Source organism: Dasypus novemcinctus, chromosome 2 (assembly GCF_030445035.2).
Source record: "Dasypus novemcinctus isolate mDasNov1 chromosome 2, mDasNov1.1.hap2, whole genome shotgun sequence".
NCBI classification, from domain to species: Eukaryota; Metazoa; Chordata; class Mammalia; order Cingulata; family Dasypodidae; genus Dasypus; species Dasypus novemcinctus.
This window is the reverse complement of record NC_080674.1, coordinates 34,462,876-34,484,691: the sequence shown is the minus strand read 5'-3', so window position 1 is coordinate 34,484,691 and position 21,816 is coordinate 34,462,876. Positions and strand designations below refer to the sequence as shown.

The 21,816-nt window shown below is 38.1% G+C and overlaps 1 protein-coding gene across 19 annotated transcripts in view; it reads left to right on the top strand.

Moving 5' to 3' along the window:
- The window catches only part of DROSHA (drosha ribonuclease III), a 140,783-nt gene that overhangs the window by 30,453 nt on the left and 88,514 nt on the right, over positions 1-21,816 (top strand). For all 19 annotated transcript variants that reach the window (XM_058307374.1, XM_058307386.1, XM_058307363.1 and 16 more), the window contains 5 exons: positions 4,223-4,309; positions 8,278-8,364; positions 14,731-14,802; positions 17,543-17,624; positions 18,340-18,414. In XM_058307374.1, coding sequence (XP_058163357.1) covers positions 4,223-4,309; positions 8,278-8,364; positions 14,731-14,802; positions 17,543-17,624; positions 18,340-18,414 — 403 coding nt within the window. The remainder of the gene's footprint in view (positions 1-4,222; positions 4,310-8,277; positions 8,365-14,730; positions 14,803-17,542; positions 17,625-18,339; positions 18,415-21,816) is intronic.

Here is a 21,816-nt window from a genome sequence, read left to right as displayed (position 1 = left end):
AGGTGGTTCCGGCAACATAAGTTATTTAGTATCCATTGATCAGGTGCACCATATCTACCAGGGCCCAGTAGCATATCAGGGGTGGTTCTTTAAAGGCATAAAATTCTTTTCTCTAGATGGTTTGGCCTTGTTCCAGGGACCAGTGTTGTGTTTCTCCTCGTGCAGCCTACCACAAAGTCCTTCCACATCTCTTCCCACTAGTCAGTGCTGTAGGATCTACAGAATTGTGTGTGGCCCTAGCAGCAGGACTGCTTGCACTGCAGCCTCGCACTGCTGAGGCTTCATTGCCCGGGCTCACTCAAAGCTGGCAGTCTTTTGCCCCACCTTAGTAGATGGATTGGGGAAGTGTTCCTAGGTGCGGAATATCCTGTCTGCAGAACCTGAAGAGGCCCACTAGGTGTTGTGCTGCCTTCTTCATTGTAGGAGGTGTAAGAGGCAGAGATTTCTTTTACTTCAGAGGGGATTTATTGGCATGTCCCAGATCACAGCATCTCTGGAAAGTGTATGGATGTGGTAGGCCTCTGAAGCATCATAGTTCTCATTTCCCACCCCCTGGAGGTGGGAAATAAGTTTTTATTTCCCACCTTCTTGTGTCTTACCAAGGACTCTAGCCTGATCAAGATAATGTAAATGATATAATGGATCAGTGTGATGTTCTACAGTATGCTCTTTGAACTGTCTTATGACAGAAGATGGAAAAGTTAAGCACAGTATGGGGGCAGAAATATAAATGTATGTTGTCATCTTTTCCATGTAGTGAACCAGTTCTGATCCTTATACATGATTGGGATAGAGGCGAACACAATTCACCAAATCAGTAGCCATAGGAGTGATGTGGCTCAAGCAGTTGAGTGCCTACTTCTTGCATGGGAGGTCCTGGGTTGGTTTCCTGATGCTTCCCCCAAAAAACAGAACAAACAAAACAACTGAAAAATCAACTCGGGAGCCCATCTGGCTCAGTGGTTGAGGGCCACTGTCTTCCTACGTACAGGGTCCCGGGTTCAATCCCCAGCCTCTGGTACCTCAAAAAAAAAAAAAAGTCAAAGGCCATATAATGTGGATCTCAGGTTGAATTAATCTGCTCTTACTACACTGCAATGTCGGGCAGGGCAGCTGCAGTCAGAGCAACTGCTTGGTTGAGCTTGCAACGGTCTATAGTCATCCTCCGGGATCTATCTGGGCCAGACTGATGAATTAAACAGAGATATAAAAGGGATCCTCACCCTTGGATCCTTTAGTTCCATAAGGGTGGCACTAATCTCCACCATCTCCCCAGTGTAATATTGTTTTTTATTTATTATACCAGCTTGGTATGTGTGTGTGTATGTATATGTATAGGGTAACTTCAGTTTGACCTTCTTGACCTTCCCTACTATAATAGCTCTTACCCATAAGTCAGGGACCCAATGTGGTAGTTTTGCCACATTGTGACAATTCTAGTGATGCATTCAGAGACCGTGGAAATGACTACAGGCTGGGACTTGGTGAGACCACTGGAAGCCAGACCTTGGCCAGGGTTCCATTTATTACTTAGTTTTATAGTCTCCTATTCTAATGTGGGTGGCAGGAGGATGATGTGTCTGGTCTTCTAATATCCCTGTTGATTTAGATACTGTGTCTATCCGTGTTGATTTAGATACTGTGTCCATCAGTCCTTGAATATTTCCTCAGTGTATAGTTACCCTTGTCAATGGCCAGAGGTCCCTAGGGGCATCATGACCATGTTTATTTGCTATAGTGTTGCAGGGTTTTTTCTCCTTGGATCTGACCACCTCTTCAGTCTGCGGATCTTGGTGCGAAAACTTACTTAGGTCTGGAACTGGGTGAGGGATCTTGACTCTTTATTGGGGTACCTACCTTTAGCCTCTTGGTTTTCCATTCTTGATTTCTTTTGCTGGTACGAACTAATTAATGCTTCTGCAAGCTGCCCATTTTTTGCACTGAGGGATGCCATGTTCTGTTAACTACTTCCATGACACTCTGAGTCAAACCCCTTGGCTGCCACTTTAACTATGCTGGGTCATTGTCATAATTAGGCAGCCTTCTGGCTTCTGGAAGTTAAGCTCCGTCACCTGGTCTCTTGGTTCATGCTCCTGTCGTCATTACTATTGGAGAGCTTAGCTTTGTGGCAGCCTTTCCTACTGGCAGCCTCAGGCTGCTGAGGAGAGCCACCTCTGATACTGATACCCCTTTCACCAGCACATGTCCTCAGACCTTCTCATGGAACATGATTAAATGGTATCTTTTCCAGTCCTGCATACTATATTCTACTGTGCCCACTCTATGTTCTGGCTCCTTTGATCAGGCATTCTCAGAATCTGATTTTATTCAGATTCTTGCTGCTGTTGGCATGTGCTGCCTAATTCTTTGGTTCCGTCGGGATATAATTTCTTTATCCCAGCACCTCCCCAGCTGATTTATGCTGTGAAATAACCCTAAAAGTAGGTATAGTGGCCAGGAGGGGAGATGGGGTGTGGGGGGGGGAGGGGCAGTGTGGCTTTGCAGGGTCTTGCACTGTCTTTCACACGAGTTGAGGGATAGGCCACCTCTGCAGACTCAGCGGGTTCAGAGGAGTCTTGGGAGTCAGAAGTTTTCCTGGGCCTTGATTTGGCCCTAACCGGCCAGTTCAGCCTCTGTCTGATAAGTCCTGGATTTGGTTCTCGAGCTCTCTGACTTCTCAGTGTAGGAGATGACAGCTTCTTTGTGTGCCTCCAAGAGGTTCTCTGGCTTTTACATCTGGCTTCTAATTGTCTTTTACTCTTCCTCAAGTATTACAGTTCTGTAGAGCAGTAGATTGAGCATCACCTGGGAACTTGTTAGAAATCAGCTTTTCAGTCTGCCCAGCTACTGAATCAGAAATTCTGGCAAGGGTGAGGGCAGCCATCTGAGTTTTAGCAGCCCTTCAGGAGACTTAGAGTCATACTGAAGTTTGAGGAGCACTATAGAGCATCAGTGGAGTTTTGTATTAGCTATCCTTCCCATTAGCCTTGTAGCTACTGCTTTCTCCATAGTCTTAAATACCTACTATATCCCACCTGCTTTCGCTGTACAGACTCCCAGTAAACCACCTCCGAAAATTTTAATTGGCTTGCTACCTTGTGCAGGGATTTTGTGCTCCACTTACAATAGGCAAGGGGTTTCTTATTGTCAGCTGCGTGGGAAATGATGCAGCTCCCAAAACCTCTTTTATTTCCTGCTTTCCTGGAGAGTTCGTACTCCTAGTATCAACTGTCACGTGTTAGGTAGACTCTAGAAGCAGATGCTAAGATGGTGTTTGGAGTGCATGATGTTTTTGAGAGATCATCACCCAGGAAAGGAAAAGTGTATCTGCAGGATTGGATGGAGGAAGGTGAACTCTGAGTCAGGTCTGACTCGGCCTTGGCTAATCTGGTAGGGATCGATGGGGCAAATGTTGGTTGTTAGAGCTGAATTGAAACGGCTAGACCTTTACATCTCTGCCTAGCTCAGTTCCCTGGTGTCCCTGCCAGTAATGGCCTGATGCCAGGGTAGGGCTCTGCAGCTGAAGTAGAGCTGGAAGAAGCCCACAGCTGGAGGCCATCTGCTGATCCCTCTCTCCCTTGCTGGGCAGCACAGCCTTCTTAGAAGGGGATCTTGGTGCTGTGTCTCCGTTTTTATCACAATGTACCTAGTGATTCCACAGATACTGTTTTGTTTTCTTTCAGTTTTTCTTTTCCCATCTTAAATTCCATGCAAGTTGTGTCAACCTTTCATCCTTCCTTCATTTCTGGCCCCTTCCATAACTTTAGAAATCTTCTATTTTTATCAGTGTATTTATATTTAATCCATTGATTTTTTTTCTCTCTATTAAATCCCACTGTTATTACTTCTGAGATGAATTTCCCCCACTTTTTTTCCGCAATTTATCTGGAATGTTAGCCAAAAGTCAATTATTGTGATATTTTACAAATAAAGGGAAGACAGTAATAGGATTTTAGAGCTAGAAATTAAATCATGTTGTCTGAACCTCTTGTATTACATATGAGAAATGTGCTCAGAATGGGTGACTGACCACCTCTTTTTCATTCATTTAGTTAATGACAAAGTGAATACTGTTTTTCCAGATCAGTCCATAAAGGAGCACATATACACACCTTTTTTTTTAAAAAAAAAAAATCATGTCATCCTAGAAAATATAGTATACTTTAAAATAAAAAATGTTTTGTTGCTTTACTTTTTAAACTCACTGTTATTTTCCCTGCAGGTCATCAAGCCCTGTCGTCCCATGACGAACAATGCTGGCAGACTTTTCCACTATCGGATTACAGTTTCCCCCCCTACAAACTTTTTAGTAAGTTCCTCACAAAATCAAGTTTCCTTTGCTTTAAGACACAAGTAGGTTGTTGAAATTACTGATTCTGTTCCTAAGTATTTTTTCTTTCAAAAATATATGCTTTTTGGTTGGTATTGGTATAGTGGACATTATATTGACTACTGTATTTTTTTTATCTTTACCGTTGTTGCAAATGGAGCAACGAAAAGTGGGAAAACTGTGTGGAAAACTTCCACATTTCTTGAAAATCAGCAGATAGCTTATATATTAAGTCTAATGATGTGAACCAGGAAATACTGTTGTATATATGATGATAATATCTAATATCTTTTGAGCATGTATACTGTGTCCCAGCTACCATGATAAGTATTTGACATGCATTGTTATTTGATTTTACAACAGACCGATGAAGCAGATATTATTATCCCCCCTATAGAAATTTGACATAAGTCCATGTTTTATAGATGAGGTTAAGTAACTAGTTGAAGATTCACTCAGCTAGGAGGTGGTGGGTAGTGATTGGGCCAAGAGAGTATATATACCTAGATGCTTTTTCATTATGCTGTATGGCCTTTTACAATACAAAATTTATTAATTTTAACAAATCAATTTTATTGATAGATAGTAGTAAAACATAAATCCATCCAAAGTGTACAATCAGTGGTATTTGGTGAACTCACATATTTGTGCATTCATTACTTTAGTCATTCTTAGAGCAGTTTCATTATTCCAATAATGATAATAAAAAACAAGAAAACCCACAAACAAACAAAATTCATCACCTTTCAATCTCTCTCTGTCTCCCCTGACATACATAGCTACTATTTTTTTTTTTTTTTTAAAGGTACTGGGGCCGGAGATTGAACCCCCCGTGACCTCGTATGTGGGAAGCCAGTGTTCAACCACGGAGCCAGATTGGCTTCCCTGAGTAGGATTTTTCATTTGTTTGCTTGTTGTTTGTTTTTGTTTTTAGGAGGCACCAGAGACCGAATTCAGAACCTCCTATGTGGGAAGCAGGTGTTGAACCGCTTGAGCCACATCCGCTCCTCAATAGCTGCTGTTCTTTTTCCTTCTCTCTAGTATATTTTTATTTTAATTTTGTAAAAAGTCTTATATATGTAATATCACCCATATTTGTGTTTTATAAGTGGTTTTACTATCTTATACAGTCCCATGTTACAGTTTTAAGCTTTCCTAATTTCCTTCTAATAATGTACATGACCTTAGACTTATCTTTTCAACCACTGTCATACCCATGTAGTAGCTCTCCTGGTTACAAACACCATGATTTCTTTCTCCATTATATTTCCAAAGATTTACAAACAACCTTTTTACCAATTCTGCACAGATTAACCCTCAGCTTTCCATTCTCTACCCTCCTTCTATTTTCTGGTGACCTATATTCTAATTATTAACTCTGTGAGTTTACATAATACACTTAATTTATAATAGTGCATCTACACAGTATTTGTCCTTTTGTATCCAGTTTGCTTCACTCAATATAATGTCCTCCAGGTTTATCCATGTTGTCATATGCTTCATGACTTGAAAGTTTATTAATTTTAGTTACATATCTTCAAGAGATTTCAATTTCAAAATTAGGTTATTTTTCTGTTGCAAAACTATCGAGAGGAGGAGCCTCCCTCGCACCAAGGGATTATTACCACGAGCTATGCATTTGGAAAAAGACCTTGATCAATAGGTAGAAAAATTAAATACAAAGAGTTTTTACGGCTAAGAGATTTCAAAATGAGTCAGGAGGTCATTCCAGCCATTACGCCTCATGCATGTCTCAGGTGGATCTCACTAACTGCCACAGTAAACAAAGCCTCAAACAGGGTTCCTCCTGAGGACCCTAGAGACATCTGGACACTCTAGGCAAAGCAAACAACCCCATGAAATTGGCACCCCATCTGTTGGCCTTACCTTATAATATATGATAACCTATTTCCCCAGTGTAACAGAGTTGGACTCATTTATGATTTCCCTACAAATGATTTTTCTAGTCCTTTTATTTGAACCTATAATTAGCACTGTGCCTGTTAAGTATATGTCCCAGAGACTTAAGTCTTCTGGCTGTTCATATGCCGGTTGAACCCTCAATCTCAGCAGAGTTGCAGCCAACACCTGCTTTCCAGTTCATTGAACTTGCCCAGGACAACTAACAAAATGATGATGGACAACCCTCATCTCAAAAAGCAGAGTATCTAAAACTGCAAGCAAAACGGTTCCTTCCATCTGCCCCATAAGATCTAAGCCTCCTCTCAATCTGAAGCAGGGTGGCATCACCCTCCCATGATCCTCAAGATTGAGGAATGAACAAATGTAAGGGCGGACTGCAACCATGGACCAAAGTAGACTTATTATTATTGTAGTAATGGAAGAACACGTAACCTTGATGTAAAGATAGTGATCACCAGAAGTTTTGAGGGGAAAGGGAGGGAAGAATAGGTGGAACATAGGACATTGGAATTATCCTGCATGACATTGCAATGATGGATACAGGCCATTATACATTTTGTCAAAACCTAAAACTAACAATAATACCTTATTGAGATATAATTCACATACTATGAAATTCACACATTTAATGTGTGTAATTCATGGTTTTTATTACATCTGCAGAATTGTGCAACCATCACCAGGCTTACATTTTAGAAATCCTTATTACCCTAAAAAGAAACTGTCTACCCATTAGTAGTGATTTTGCCCCAGCATTGGGCAATTACTAATGTATTTTCTGTCTCTATAGATTTGCTTAGTCTGGCAAAATTGTAATCCTGCAATAGGTGGTCTTTTGTGACTGGCTTTTTTCACTTAGCATAGTATTCTTAAGATTCATCTTTGTTGTAGCAAGTATGAATACTTCATCCTTTTTATAGTCAAATAATATAGTCTGTTGAATGGACATGCCACATTTTATTCATCCATTTATCAGTTGATGGACATTTGAGTTGTTTCCACTTTTTTTTTTGCTGTGATGACTAATGCTCTAAACATTCATGTACAAGCATTTGTGTACGGCGTGTTTTCATTTCTCTTGGGACATACTTGGCAGTGGAATTCTGGGTTATATGGTAACCCTATGTTTAATATTTCTTGAGGAGCTGCTCAGCTGTTTTTCAAAATGGCCACAGCATTATTGATCATTGATTGGTCAGAAGTTCTTTTTATTGTATTTAATTATATTTTGTTTGAGTTATTCAAACAGAAAGCAAAATAATATTGGTAAAATAATGTACATATTACCTCCTTTTGTTCTTAAATATGTAATATTTAAGACGGTTAAATATCTTTGTAAGGAATGTGATATTACCTCCATGTTTAGCACTTTAGAGAAAAATGGTGGGCTATAATAGCGTAAGGAAGAATATCTCTTATGTTTAGATAAACATGTATACTAATTACTGATTCTGTTTTCAGGTACAAGGTAGCTTGGTAATTGAGGTCTCTGGCATTATGAAGAAACTGATTTGTGACTTTTTGTGGCTTGGCAGCTTCTTGGAGAGACTGGAAATGGAGCTCTTAGGGATTGAGTTTCTGGTGCCAGTCTCAACTCTAGCTATACTGAGGCTTTTTTTTTTTTTCATTTTGCTCTTTGGGTCAACAATGTTACTATGTTGTTCCTGTTAGGACTTTTCTTATTTCCGAGGTTCAGTAAGAACAGACTGACAATATTGTGGAATTAAATAAAACAAGTTCCTAGAGAATGAAGTCTTATAGTTTTTATTTTCTTTATGGTACCCATAGTAAACATTCTTGAATGTTTTAGGACATAGATATTATATGTAAAATATCAAGCCAAAGAATTCCACCTAAAAATAAAATTTTATATAAAGCTTCCCCTGTTGTCAGGGAAAACATTATTGGAGTCCATGAAGGCCCTCCATTTTTCCTGCTGATTGCTTTGTGTGGCGAGGGAATTTTGCACATGCAAAGGCATGCCCTTTATTAAATTCATGTTTTGTGCTTTTGTTTACTTATAGACGGACAGGCCCACTGTTATAGAATATGATGATCACGAGTATATCTTTGAAGGATTTTCTATGTTTGCACATGCTCCCCTGACCAATGTAAGTATATACTAGTTGGCTAGCTTGCTTTCTCTCTGTCTGTACCTGTACCCTTTTCCTTCCCTGCCTTCTCTTCATTCTTACTTCTTTCCAAAAAGTCACAATAGATTTCTTTTTGTCTGACTTCTAAATAACATTTACTTTGCATTCCCCAGCATGAGCTACAGGAAGTCTGCAGCAGTGTGTCAGGTGGGAATGTGACATCTGTGCTAATGAGTCACAGGTTTGGGCCACATTAAATGGTGTAAGTAAACATGTGTCAGAATAACATTTTGAGAGTGTGAAAGATTGAAAAAGAAGGATAAACTGTGGAGTAACTTGTTAAAAGTTATTTTGGGTTGGGTGTCCTTCAAAAGCAAGTTGGAAAGTTTTAAGGAGAAATTGCTACTTAGTCTCTCAGATTGTTCAGAACATATAGAGCCTGAAATAATTTCATTCCTTTTTTCACTTTTGAAGAGACTTTGTCTGACATACAGATTCATATTTTTATACAGGTATAAAGGCTGCTTTGTTGTTAATCTGTTCAAATGGAAGTTCTTTATCTGTGAGTCAGACTCTTCTTTCTCAAACCTGGCAATTTTAGGAATTGGCTCACTTATTTAAACTCCAGCTGGATTTAGAGTAAATTAGCTGGCAGCAGTGTTGGAAAGGGATAGCAGTAAAGCTATAAGTTCAGATGCTGTCATAGATGTTGTGGAATTGATGTTATGGTGTGTCTACATCAAATTAGAATGTTCTTTAATCCTTCTTGGTTTGTTTATATGAAATTACATCTGCAATTTAAAAAGTTCATTTTAGTTAAAACTATTTACTTAAAACATGAAATTCTGTTCCATTGAAGAATAAAGTAAGAATTAAATTTCTGCCTATCCTTGGTGCTTTCTGTCATTCTTTTTTCCTTCGTAAGTAGACATGATTTCATTGTAGTGATACTAACAAATTGTTTTCTTAATTAGGTTTTCTTATTCCATAGTATGTTTTATCCTAGAGAATTTTCTTTAAAAAGATGACTACATTGTAAATGTAAAAATAAAATCATTTGATGATGCACATTACATCTACCTCCAGGATGGACCATCTGCTCAACAGTATAGAAAAGGGACTAATATTGGACCATTCTTGAACAATCTTTATGAAAAGCTATTAGGAATTTTTGAATTCTGGGGTGTAGTTTGTTGTTTGTTTGTTTTAATGTCTCTGTTAGGTTCTCAGACTCTTTGTTACACCCAGTCTCATAGTCCGAGGGTTCCAAAGGCGTTTAGAGATCATCTAGTCCAATTCTTCCCCTCCTATTGCTTTGCTTTTGCAGAGGGCTGCGGATTTTAGAAGAAAATACAAGTAGTTATAAGTTAGCATGTATATATTTAAGTTGTTTATCATCTAATTCTCTAGAAGTAATATTGGCCTTATTTTAACTTTTAGGATCACCTTCATCAAAGAAGGAAAAGCCATGTGGCCTCAGAGAGAACTATAACTTAAATATTAGTGAATTCCACTTGCTAGCTGTATGACTTGACAGCTCGATCTTTATTGCCCTTGGCCTTTTCATCCATAAGATAGGGTATAATTATAGCAGTCTCATAGACTTTGTGAAAACAAATGAGATGACACATGAGAAGTGCTTCATGGTGCTTGGCACATATTACATCCTTACTGAATATTGGTGCCTCTTATTTTGGAAATGATTCAGACAGACTTGGGTTTGAATCTTTATTCTAATTCTTTTTTTTTTTTTAACTCTAATTTTTAATATTTATGTTACTTTGGAGAAGTGGTTTTTTGAGTGTTATTAATGATAGTTATGCTTTGGACTTCAGTAAGAATTAGAAATAGTTTTTTAATGTCCCTTAGTAAAAGGTTTGGTACTGACAGGGCGTTAAATTAATCACAGTTGTTATTACAGTTGTTATAAAATGAAAGATAGACCTGGAAAATTCCTGGCTTCAGCATATGTTTTATATAAAATTTCAAGTGCTCAAAATCTGAGAACTTTACCCTGTAATGAGATGGTAAGCCCTATCACTTATATTAGAGATTCTGATAATAACAATTGAGTTTTAATCTGAGTGTTGTACAGTTCTTAGGAATTAGATTCATCAAAGGCCTCATGAATGTGAAATAATCTCTCAAGAAAAAGAATTATTAAATTGCCTTACTGATCTGTTTTTCTTGTTAGAAATAGAACATTAGCAATAAGAGCATGCAAATGATAGTAATGATAGACTTGTAACCAAATTTAGTTCCAATAAGTTCTCTTAAGGTCTTCTTAAATTGAAGTGGATTGAAAGCCTTGTTGGCTAAGTATAGAGAATTTAGGGACATTTTTATCTTTTTATGAGATATATTTGCTGTTATTTTTAATACCTGATTTAATAAGGGCTTTGACAATGTAACTAAAGTTATGAGAATATAATATGAGATGCACACTGTCTTGTCTCAGCCTCAAAAGTACAAGAAAGTGCCTTGATCATTTCATTTCCCCTTGTTTGGCTGATCCCTGGGTTCGGTCATTCAGTGCCTGGAGGTAGTAGAGTTAGACTTTAGAAGTGTAGGGAGGAGTTTTTGGTATATAGGTATATTTTTTTGTTTGCTTGCTTTTGGTAGAGTGAGATAGGTGTTAGTATCAGCCAGCACATGACATTCTTTACTTTTAAGCATTAAAATACATTTTAAGGAATGATTATAGTCATTGATATTACTGGATGACACTGACTGGGAGCTGTTTTTGTGATCTTTGAAGTTACACAGTTCCTTGGTTGACCAACATAGTAAAATGACAAGTTCGCTTTGAACCTCAGAAAGAGATCAAAGTTTGAAAAGATAGACCTTTCCTTTCCAAATCTGTGCGTCCAGGAAGGGCAAGCATGGTGTGGATAGGGGCCCAAAAGAAAATAAAGTATATGTAAAGAGAATAGGTCAAAGAAGGAATTCCAAAAAGTGATATTTTAATTAAGATGAGATGGGGAAAGGACTACTGTATTAGTCAAAGAGGTGCTGAAGCAAAATACTAGAAATTTGTTGGCTTTTATAAAAGTGTAATTATTTGGGGTAGAAGCTTACAGTTACCAGGCCATAAAGTGTACCTTATTTTCCTCACCAAAGTCTGTTGCCATGTGTTAGAGCAAGATGACTGCCAACATCTGCAAGGTCCAGCCTTCCTCTTGGACCTTGGGCTCGCTCTCTTCTTGGGGCCTCGGCTGTGTCTGTTGAGCCATCTCTTCCTCTGAGCCATCTCTGTTCCTCTGTGTTCTTCTCCCGGGTATTTACTTCCCAGGGCTCCAGCATCAAAAAACTCCAACTAATGCCCCTGCCATGTTTTCTCTATCCCACCCACCAAGGGGGTGGGAACTCAACATCCTACTGATGTGGCCCAATCAAAGGCTTAATTATAATTTAATCAAGGAGAAGTGGAACCTCTGAATTTAATACAATCCTATATACCCAGAGGAACAGACCAGTTTGCAAACATAATCCAGTATCTATTTTTGGAATTCATAAGCAATATCAAACTAGTACAACTGTCTTTGCCCAAATCATCTAGCTTAGTTCTTTTGCACATGGTAGCCGTGAGTAAAATACACAGTTGTGTTCTTTTCCTGTCTGCCTCTTGAGTATTTTCAAGGGCTCTGGTCCTTTTCTCTGTCATATGGTCTTACCCATAGTAATTCAGTTTCGCCCATGGATTTTCTTCTCACACATACACTGATCCCCACCAAGCCCATATTGACAATTGTGATGTGTAGCTCTGTGCTTGATGTCTCCTCAGGTACCTTAAACTCAGCCTTCACCTTGATGTCTCCTCAGGTACCTTAAACTCAGCCTGCACAAAACTGAACTCTGTCATCTTCCCCACATAATGAGTTTGAGGTACTCAGGGGAAATGCTCATAAATTGTTGCTTTTGTGTTAATGCTGTCATAACCTACCTGGTCATGTAAGCCAGAAGTCCAGAAATTATCCTATATTCTTCGTTCTCTCACTCCTGCTTCAGGGAGGTCATCACCGTGCATGTCAGTAACATCTATATTTAAAAATTTTTTCTTCTTTTCCAATTTGCTCTTCATTTGGTTCCTAAACTGTTTTATTAGACTCCAGTCTGGTTTTTACTTCTCTAATACCATTCCCACACAGTTTCCTTAGTGACCTATGGATTAAAGACTGATAGTCTCTACTTAAAATAGCTTTTGTTTTTAAAGATTTTTTTAAAAAATTTATTTCCCTCCCCTTCCCTGTCCCCCTTCCCCCCCCCAGTTGTCTGCTCTCAGTGTCCATTTGCTGTGTGTTCTTCCGTGTCTGCTTGTATTCTTGTCAGCAGCACGGGGAATCTGTCTCTTTTTGTTGTGTCATCTTGGCGCATCAGCTCTCCATGTGTGCAGCGCCACTCTTGGTCAGGCTGCACTTTTTTCGTGCTGGGTGACTCTCCTTACGGGGCACGTTCCTTGCACGTGGGGCTCTCCTGCACGGGGGCACCCCTGTGTGGCACGGCACCCCTTGTGTGCATCAGCACTGCGCATGAGCCTGCTCATAACACGGGTCAAGAGGCCTTGGGTTTGAACCCTGAACCTCCTATGTCATTGGCAGATGCTCTATCCGTTGAGCCAAATCTGCTTCCCTCTACTTAAAATACTTGAATTACCTTTTAGTAAGGATAAGCCCTGAATCCTTAATGTAGATTATAATGTACAATATTTATACTTTCCTCTTTAGAATCACCTTGCTTCTCTCTCGATGCATTTAATTTTCTGAACAGCTAAATAAATGTCTTGTTTTTACTCCCAGTTTCCTTTTATTTTCTTTGTCTTGCTTGAAGTCTGAACACCTGTTCTTGTCCAGTCTTTATTTTTCTGGGTGGCCTGGAAAATTCCTCCCCAACTACCAGGACTCAGCTCCACTGTTATTTCTTTTGGGCAAGGTATTAATTCAATACTCTTTGCTTCTTTTGCACTTTATACTTTTTTTGCTTGTTTTTTAATCATATAGTTACGGTGTATTGTATTCTATTTTTGTTTACTTGCTTTTTTTCCTCTTCTAGATTCTTATCTTTTAAGGATAAGGACTGTGGCTTATTTTAGAGGAACTATGAGCCTAACAGTTGTTAGCAAAGAACAGCTATTTTTAAAATATGTTGAATCATTGCACAAATTTGTAAGTGATTTTCACTTAAATTAACCAATACCCTTTAAGAAATAAAAAAGAAAAAGTATCTTATAACTAAACTAAACTTCATTTCTCAGGAAAAAAAGATTTCCAGTAGATGGCATTATAAGACTGTTTTTCTATTTTTTTTGCCATTCCTTTGCTGGTAGAATTAAAATTTCATTCTTTTTGACTGCCGTGGTTTGGGAAAAGAAAATTATATCTGTATGAAATCATCTTATGAACAGATTTAGCAGCAAGAAAAGCCCACTTAACATATCTCCAGGGCTTCTGGGGTCTGTTATTTTCCCCAGCTAGCTATTCAAGCCACTGCAGTGACCTCCTTTTCTCCCTTTCTCATTCTTTGATTCCTTCAAAAAAATACCAAACCAAAACCTATTATATCCAGGCACTAAGCTAGTGTCTGATGATACATTGGTAAAACAAGACAGATGTGGATTTATTTCATGCTGAGGCTTCCTTCAATTTCACCAACACCTGAGTATTAGAATAGGTGATGAGAGGGGGATACTTTAGAGGCTAAGAGCTGGGGCCTGGAGTAAGACTTCTGATTGGCCAGCTACCTGTTACCTTGGCCAGGGTAGCTGGCACTCTCTGTCTTAGTTTCTTCTACTGTAAAATAGGGATAGTAGTTGTATGGATCTCCTGGAGATGTTGTAATGAATACATGAGCCAAAATATGTGAGGCAGTAGAACAGTGCTTAGCTCAATAAATATTAGTTATTATTTTTATTCCTGTTCTGTGATTGCATTTTGCTCAAGAGCCAGATAAGCAGCATGAATTGTATATAATTCAATAACTTAGAAATCTATAACTGATAAATTGTCTGTTTACCATATGGGATCTGTCTAAAGAGCTGAAGATTCTGAAATATTTAAAAACCTGAGAAAAAAAGAGTTTATGATTATAGTTCTGTATTCTTTAGAAGTGATCTATTTGGTTTCAATGGGTTCTTAGGTTTGTGTTGCTACTATTATTACCATTAATTAAGCATCAGCATTATGCAGGCTTCTTGTGGAGACTAAGCCTGCTGAGCTCTTACCATTAAAATCCAGCAGGTTTGGTCCAGCTTCATATGCAGGGTTTTAGCTGTTTAGATTAAGGTGAAACTTTCTCATCTGGTTCACAGCCTTCTGGGGAACATAGAAAACATGTGCAGCGTGAGCCTGCAGGAAGGCATTGCAGACTGAACCTCTCTTCTTCTTGCAGATTCCACTGTGTAAAGTAATTAGATTCAACATAGACTACACGATTCATTTCATTGAAGAGATGATGCCTGAGGTAAGGGAGATTATTTAACAGCTTGATGTAGTTTGCTCTTTTATTTATCCCACACTTACAATTTTAAAGCATTGAACTTGGCCAGCTCTGGCTTTTTGCCATTGGACTACCTCTAAAGCATTGTGTTCACCAGTTTGAAAGGGTCAGTGAGGTGTAGCGCTAATGCAGAGGTCAAAATTTGGGTAACTTTTCAACTATTGACCTGTTTTGAAACCGTCTCTCCTCATGTTGTTGTGTCTGCTGATTGTAACTTTACATCTGTTTCTAGTGTGTTTCACATAGGGGACAGACTTTGGTTGCTGGTCATTATCAGAGAGGAAATTAGAATAGGAAAACAGAATCTGATAGCTGTTGGAACAGTCTTATGCATCATCTTCCATGACAAGATCAATGCCTGGTTCATTTTTCTTCCCATATATTTACATATTTTTCTTAATTGTTTTTCATTTTGGATCCTCAGCAGCAGATTTATCTAAATATATGCAAGAGGTTTTAAATTCCTAAGCAAGATTAATGTGAATCTCAGAATGATTCATCACCTGATCTTGAATTTAGTGGTGCCAACAAATCACACTAAGAAATAACAACTAGACAGCAAACAAGCTTGTGCACTTAACATTGCGCTGGAGTCGGGGTTGATTTCCTGAGCCCCTGGCTCTTCTTGCAAACCTTGTTTAACAGTACAGCTCTGTCATGGGCAGTGGAATGCCAATGGGGAATTGATGGGCATGACATGCACGCTTAGTTTGCACCTATTTCATCTGAGCAAGTCCTATTAATTCTACCTGCCTTTCAAAAAGAATTGAAGAGAAGGGACTGCCCTTTCATTCTCCAGCTTAGAAGGGTTTTTCTGCTTCCTTTTGATTCTTAAGGTCAGAAGCCTTCATTTGCTATTGTAAAAGTTTATTACTTCTGGCGTGATCTCACACAGGGTGATTTATGAACCCTGAGCAAAACAAGTAGGAGGAAGAATTATGAGACAAGTCTCACTTGCAAATATATCATCTGTTAAGCTTGTTTACAGGAGAGATTTGGTACAAAGTTTTGTAGTTTTTCTTGGAACTTTATTTGCCTTCATTAAGGAGCTGATGTGGCTCAAGCAGTTGAGTCCTGCTTCCCACATGGGAGGTCCCAGGTTTGGTCCCCAGTGCCAGCTGAAAACAAACAAAAAAAAAAACACAAGCAAACAAATTAAAAAACCAGCTCAGGTTTGCTGATGTGATTGAGCCCTGGCTTCCCACATGCGAGGTGTTGGGCTCATTCCCTGTCCCCAGTACCATTAATTAAAAAAGAATTTAAACTTTTTGGTATAAAAGACCTCTGTTTCATGGTAATTCTCTGTAACTGTGATGCTAGGTATGCTTGGTTGGGGTGGGGTAAGGGGTTTGGGGCTCAGGTGGGTTTGGGACATACTTATCAAAGCCTTCAGATATGTGCGTAAGGTGAATTAACGAAAAGTCCTTAAGAGATTCTGATATGTTCTTTATACTTGTATTATAAGAAATGACATGAATAAGATTTTTCTTTTTAAATTTCACATCATTTTATTTGTTCATTGACTGGGCATGGCCGAGTTGACATTTTTATAGGAATAGTGGTGGCATTACTACTTAGGTATAGAGTCTGAGAAAGCGGTTCATTTTTGCCTGAAATCAGTGAGTTTGTTGTAAGATAATGGCCAAACTTTTCAGGTTATTTTATGGTTTTAGTATATTTTTAACAAACACTTTTTAACACACTTGACTAGAACAAGTTAGTTGAACTTTCAATTGTTTTTTTTTTTTTTGGTCTTTATTTATTTTTAATGTTACATTAAAAAAAAATGAGGTCCCCATATACCTCCACCCTCTTACCCCACTCTTCACATAACAACAACCTCCTCCATCATCATGGGACATTTATTTTACTTGGTGAATACACTGCTGCACCGCATGGTCAGTGGTCCACATTATAGTTTACACTCTCCCCCAGTCCACCCAGTGGGCCATGAGCACTGCTGCACCGCATGGTCAGTGGTCCACATTATAGTTTACACTCTCCCCCAGTCCACCCAGTGGGCCATGAGAGGACATATAATGTCCAGTAACCGTCCCTGCAGTTATCACCCAGGACAACTCCAAGTCCTGAAAATGCCCCCACATCACATCTCTTCTTCCCACTCCTTATCCTCAGCAGCTACCATGGCTACTTTCTCCACATCAATGCTACATTTTCTTCTATTACTGATCACAATAGTTCATGAATAGAATATCAGTAAGTCCACTCTAAACCATGCTCTATTCCTCCATCCTGTGGACCCTGGAATGGTTGTGTCCACTCCACATCTATATCAAAAGGGGCCTTAGATTCCACATGGATGCTGGATGCAATTCTCCTGCTTTCAGTTGTAGGCACTCTTGACTCCCTGGTGTGGTGGTTGACTTTCTTCACCTCCATGTTAGCTGAGTGGGTTAAGTCCAATAAACCAGAGTGTAGGAGTTGCAAGCCTGTTGAGGCTCAGGGCCTGGCTATCACATGGTCTGTCCAGAGATTCAGGTCCCCTGAGTATACACTAAACCCCAGCGCCAACCACAGGTCTGGTAAAAGTAACAGGAGAGGCTTGTAAACAAAGATCACATCTGAGTCCAGCTCCATCACACAGGATCACAAACTCCAAAGTAGGGCCAACTGACATGGCACGAACCTTCAGTTAATGTACATATACAGTGCTATGGTAATTGGATTTTGGTTTATTTTTCAGAATTTTTGTGTGAAAGGACTTGAACTCTTTTCATTGTTCCTATTCAGAGATATCTTGGAATTATATGACTGGAATCTTAAAGGTAAATAACAGGGTTTCAAGAAAAGAGTAATGCTTGTAGAAATAAGTTGTGGCATATGTGAAAAGTTTAAAAAGGGGCACAGTTGAAATTTCTTTCATTTTTTTAAATACTCAGGAAAAAGTGTATTACTATAATTTATTAAAACAGAGAACCTAGGTTAGCCATTAAAACACATGGATACACACACAGTGTGAACTAGATAGATTTTAAAAACTTGATACCTGTTTTTTGGATAATAATTTACTGTTTGGAAGTTCCTGTATTGCAGCAAATATTTAATTTTTTAAAGGATTGTATTGGGGAATGACTTTTCAAACCAAGTTTCTATTACTAATTCTGATTTTTCCAGTATATCCATTAACATGGGAAGGAATTAGAACCTAAGCCTATTATTTCATGTAAAAGTTCAATTATATTAGAAATCCTTTATATACGTATATTTTAAATAATTCTCCTGGATATGTTTGCTCCTTGGGGCTTTCATTCTCCTCTTGACTTGTAGTCCTCTCCTACTGTAATCTGCATTGGATGCTTGTGGCAGTTACCACATGATTGATTTAGCTATTGAGGAAAAGAGAGGCTGGGTATTTTTTATATCCCTACGTCTGGTTGTGTTATTTGTACTTACCATAAATCTTAGGCATTAAGTTGCAGTGTTTGTTTTCTCCGGCTCTCTTTTTATTTTTTAAATTTCCTTTTCACTTGTTTACTTTAGGTCCTTTGTTTGAAGACAGTCCTCCCTGCTGTCCAAGATTTCATTTCATGCCACGCTTTGTAAGATTTCTTCCAGGTAAATTTTTTGGGTTGTCAGTAACCTGGTGAGATAGTGGATCTGGAAATAAGCCTGCATTCACCTTTCAGTCTTTAGGGACACTTCCCTACCTCAGACACTGTTAAGCATCTATTTTTCAGGTTGGGCATGGATATGTAAAGTTATGCTGATTTATACATTTGCATAATTTTTGGTAGCCTCAAATTATATGAGTAATGGGAAAATTGATTTATAAATTTTGAAAATCTACATGATAAAATATCATATAAGTGTTAAAATTAACATGGAAAAATGTATATGGCTTAAAATGCTTATGGGTAGTTGAAAAACAATTAGTATACAATTTTATATGCAATATGAATTTAATTAGGCTTAATTGACGTATTAGAGTGGTGGGGTTATAGGTGATATTTCCCTTATTTTTTGACGTGCTTTTATTCATTTTATAATGCAAAAAGATATGTAATGTTTCATTATAAGTAAATATATTGCTTCAAGAGTTTATCTGTGAGAAATGGCATTATATTTAAAAAACAGTTGGATTTTTAATGAAATTCCTAAGATTCCTTTTTAAATTTGTAAATCTTCTTTGAGGCTCACATACTATATTCTCACTCCTTCTTGCTTTACAATTTCGTGGTCAATTTTAACAAGTGTTGTCAAACCTGGCTTACAGTTTCCTCTCTCAAGTAAAGTTCTTTTACCAGCCTAGTGAACCCCATTCACCATTCTACTCTGAGCCTTACAATTCCTTGGTTTTTCCACTGTAATGATTGTCACATCTTGGCCACCTACTCCCAAGTTAAAACCTCATACCATGTAACTAACCCAAATGCATTCACCCCTAGAATCTCACTGTAGTATCTCACTTTCCATTGGCATCCTTCTTCGCTTCCAGCCATCTCATACCCTTATTCCCTTTGCTTCTGCTTCAGACTTCTCCTTTTCCCCTCTGTAAAGGCAACTTTTTTTGCTTTCTCACTTAAGTTCTGTTCTCTGGCTTCTGTCTTGCTCTAGCTGCCTTAGCCCCTTATCTCCTCCATTACCTTCCATGTAAATGTCATCAGTTCATCAGTCCAGCCATTTGCTCTTTTTCTCTTCTATGTAGGTTATTCATTGATACTGTAAAACGTTATAGCTGCTGCTATAAATCTTTGGTCTGAATCTCAGCTGGATAATTTTTCTGCATATAACTATACCTTCTTTCCATTTTACGTATTAGTAGTTTCAGAAATTCAGCTGTGTGTTCATGTTCTCTCCTCATCCCTCTTATCCTCTTGGGAGTAGGAGGCGTTGCCTCCCTTGTACCTGAATACCCTCCTTTGAGCCTGTCAGACTCTGGCTTCCTTAAGTGCTCTCCTTCCAGTCACAGCCAGGATTTTCATCACCCCACCCAGGTACTCCCTCTACCCCATCCCCACCCTATTGCGGTGGCGGAAGTCAGGGTAGGCCTCTAGAGAACAAACACAGTGGACATGCTTCAATTTTAGTTTTATCCTTAATGTGGTATCTGGACTGAAGTACTGATTGTGTCTTTCTCCTGGGCTCTTCTTACTTTTCCTTCCTAGTGCTCTGATTCATCTTTTGTGGCTTTTGTTTCTTTTTTTCTTTAAGGAGGTACTGTGGGTTGAACCTGGGACCTTGTGCTTGAGAATCAGGCACCCAAACCACGGAGCTACCTCTGCTTCCTGGCTTTTATTTTTTAAATGTCGATTTTCCTTAAGATTGTGTCCTTGACACTCTTTCCTGGGTCCCAGACACTTAGTCACCATGACTTATTTTCTATTTTAGGATAGTGTTATTAATATTTTTAGTTCTCCAGTTAAGATTTATTTTATTTGGAAAACAGATTCAGTTGCTTTTCTTCTTTTTACATTTGGTTTTATTTCATTGCAAAGCCCCCCTTTTCCCAAGTGGATGCATCTTTGATTTTTTAATGGAGCTTTAGCAGTAAACTTATGAGAAAGTGCTGCTAGAGTGAGTTTGTTAAAAAGCCTTTCCTTTCTGTAACTCCTGCTAGGCATTTTATGACTACAGATATCTCCAAGAAAAAGTAGATGCTTTTAAAACCAACTTAAAGAAAAGTCTCGTGTTGACTATTTACTTTGTAGGATTTCAGTGCTTACAAAAATGTTTCTTTATATATATAGGGGTGACATTTAGGTTGTCATAAAGGAGAAGGTTTATTGATTTACTTTTTCATTAGACTTCCCTTTGAAAAAATACTATTAAAAAACCTGAAGAATATAGAAAAATATGTAATGTATTGAAATGAAATGAAATGAAATGCATTGGGGTATTGGGTGGCAAATTATGGTTTGTTTTCCTTACAATATAAATTCATTAAAGCTTTTTTTGGAAATGGAGAATTAAAAAGAAAATAAATTTGATATATGTAATATAATTTCACTTTTATCTTGTATGTTTTTTTACATAGTTGTCAGCATTCTAATATAATTTGCAACCTTTTTTTAATAATTCTTTTAATAATAGATTTTTTAATGGTCGCAATTTAGCCTAACTTCTTGTGAGAATTGCATCAATTTATGCCACCATGAGAAATGCATGATTGCTTTTCTCAACGTTTTGGGTCTTTCTTTCCTTTTTTAAAGTTTTCTACTGTGCGGTCCAAGAGGCTAAAGAGTAAACTGTCTGTCTTATATCAGTTGCTCCCAAAATACTTGACACATAAGCAGGAACTCAGTAAATGCTTATTTGCTGACTTTAATTAGTTGGTCAAAATAGTGCCTTATTTAATATTCATTTATTTGGTTACTAATGGGTTAAATGTGGTTTTTAAACATTCCTTCATATCATCTCTGATATTTCAAAGTAAAACTTTGATTAAAGTATAACCTACTTAACAGTACACAAATCATAAACATCTTGGTGATTTTTCAAAAAGTGAATATGGCCATGTACTCAGCACCCAGATCGAGATTATCAGCATCCCAGAACCCCCCCTTTGATGACCCTTCCAGTCATTCCTAAAGGGTAACCTGTATTCTGATTTGAAAAATCATGTATTAGTGTTTCATACTTTTGAACTTTTATAGCTGGAATTATACAATATGCTCGTTTCTGTTTTGTTTTGTTTTTTAAATAATGTTTTGAGACACCTGTTGTTGCAGTTATCTGTAGTTGGCTCGTTCTCATTGCTGTATTGTATTACATTGTATGAATAAATCATTTACCCTTTCTCCTGTTAATAGGTATTGGGATATTTTCAGATTTTGTCTTTTTCAAACAATACTTATGTTCACTAAAGACTTGTACAAATGAACACATGTATGCTTTTCTATTGCTTATAAATCCTGGGAGTGCGATTTCTGAGAAACCAAATGCCTTACCTACCACTGGTGTATTAGAGTGCAGGTTACTCCACATTCTTACCAACACTTGGCATTTTTCTGGGGTTTT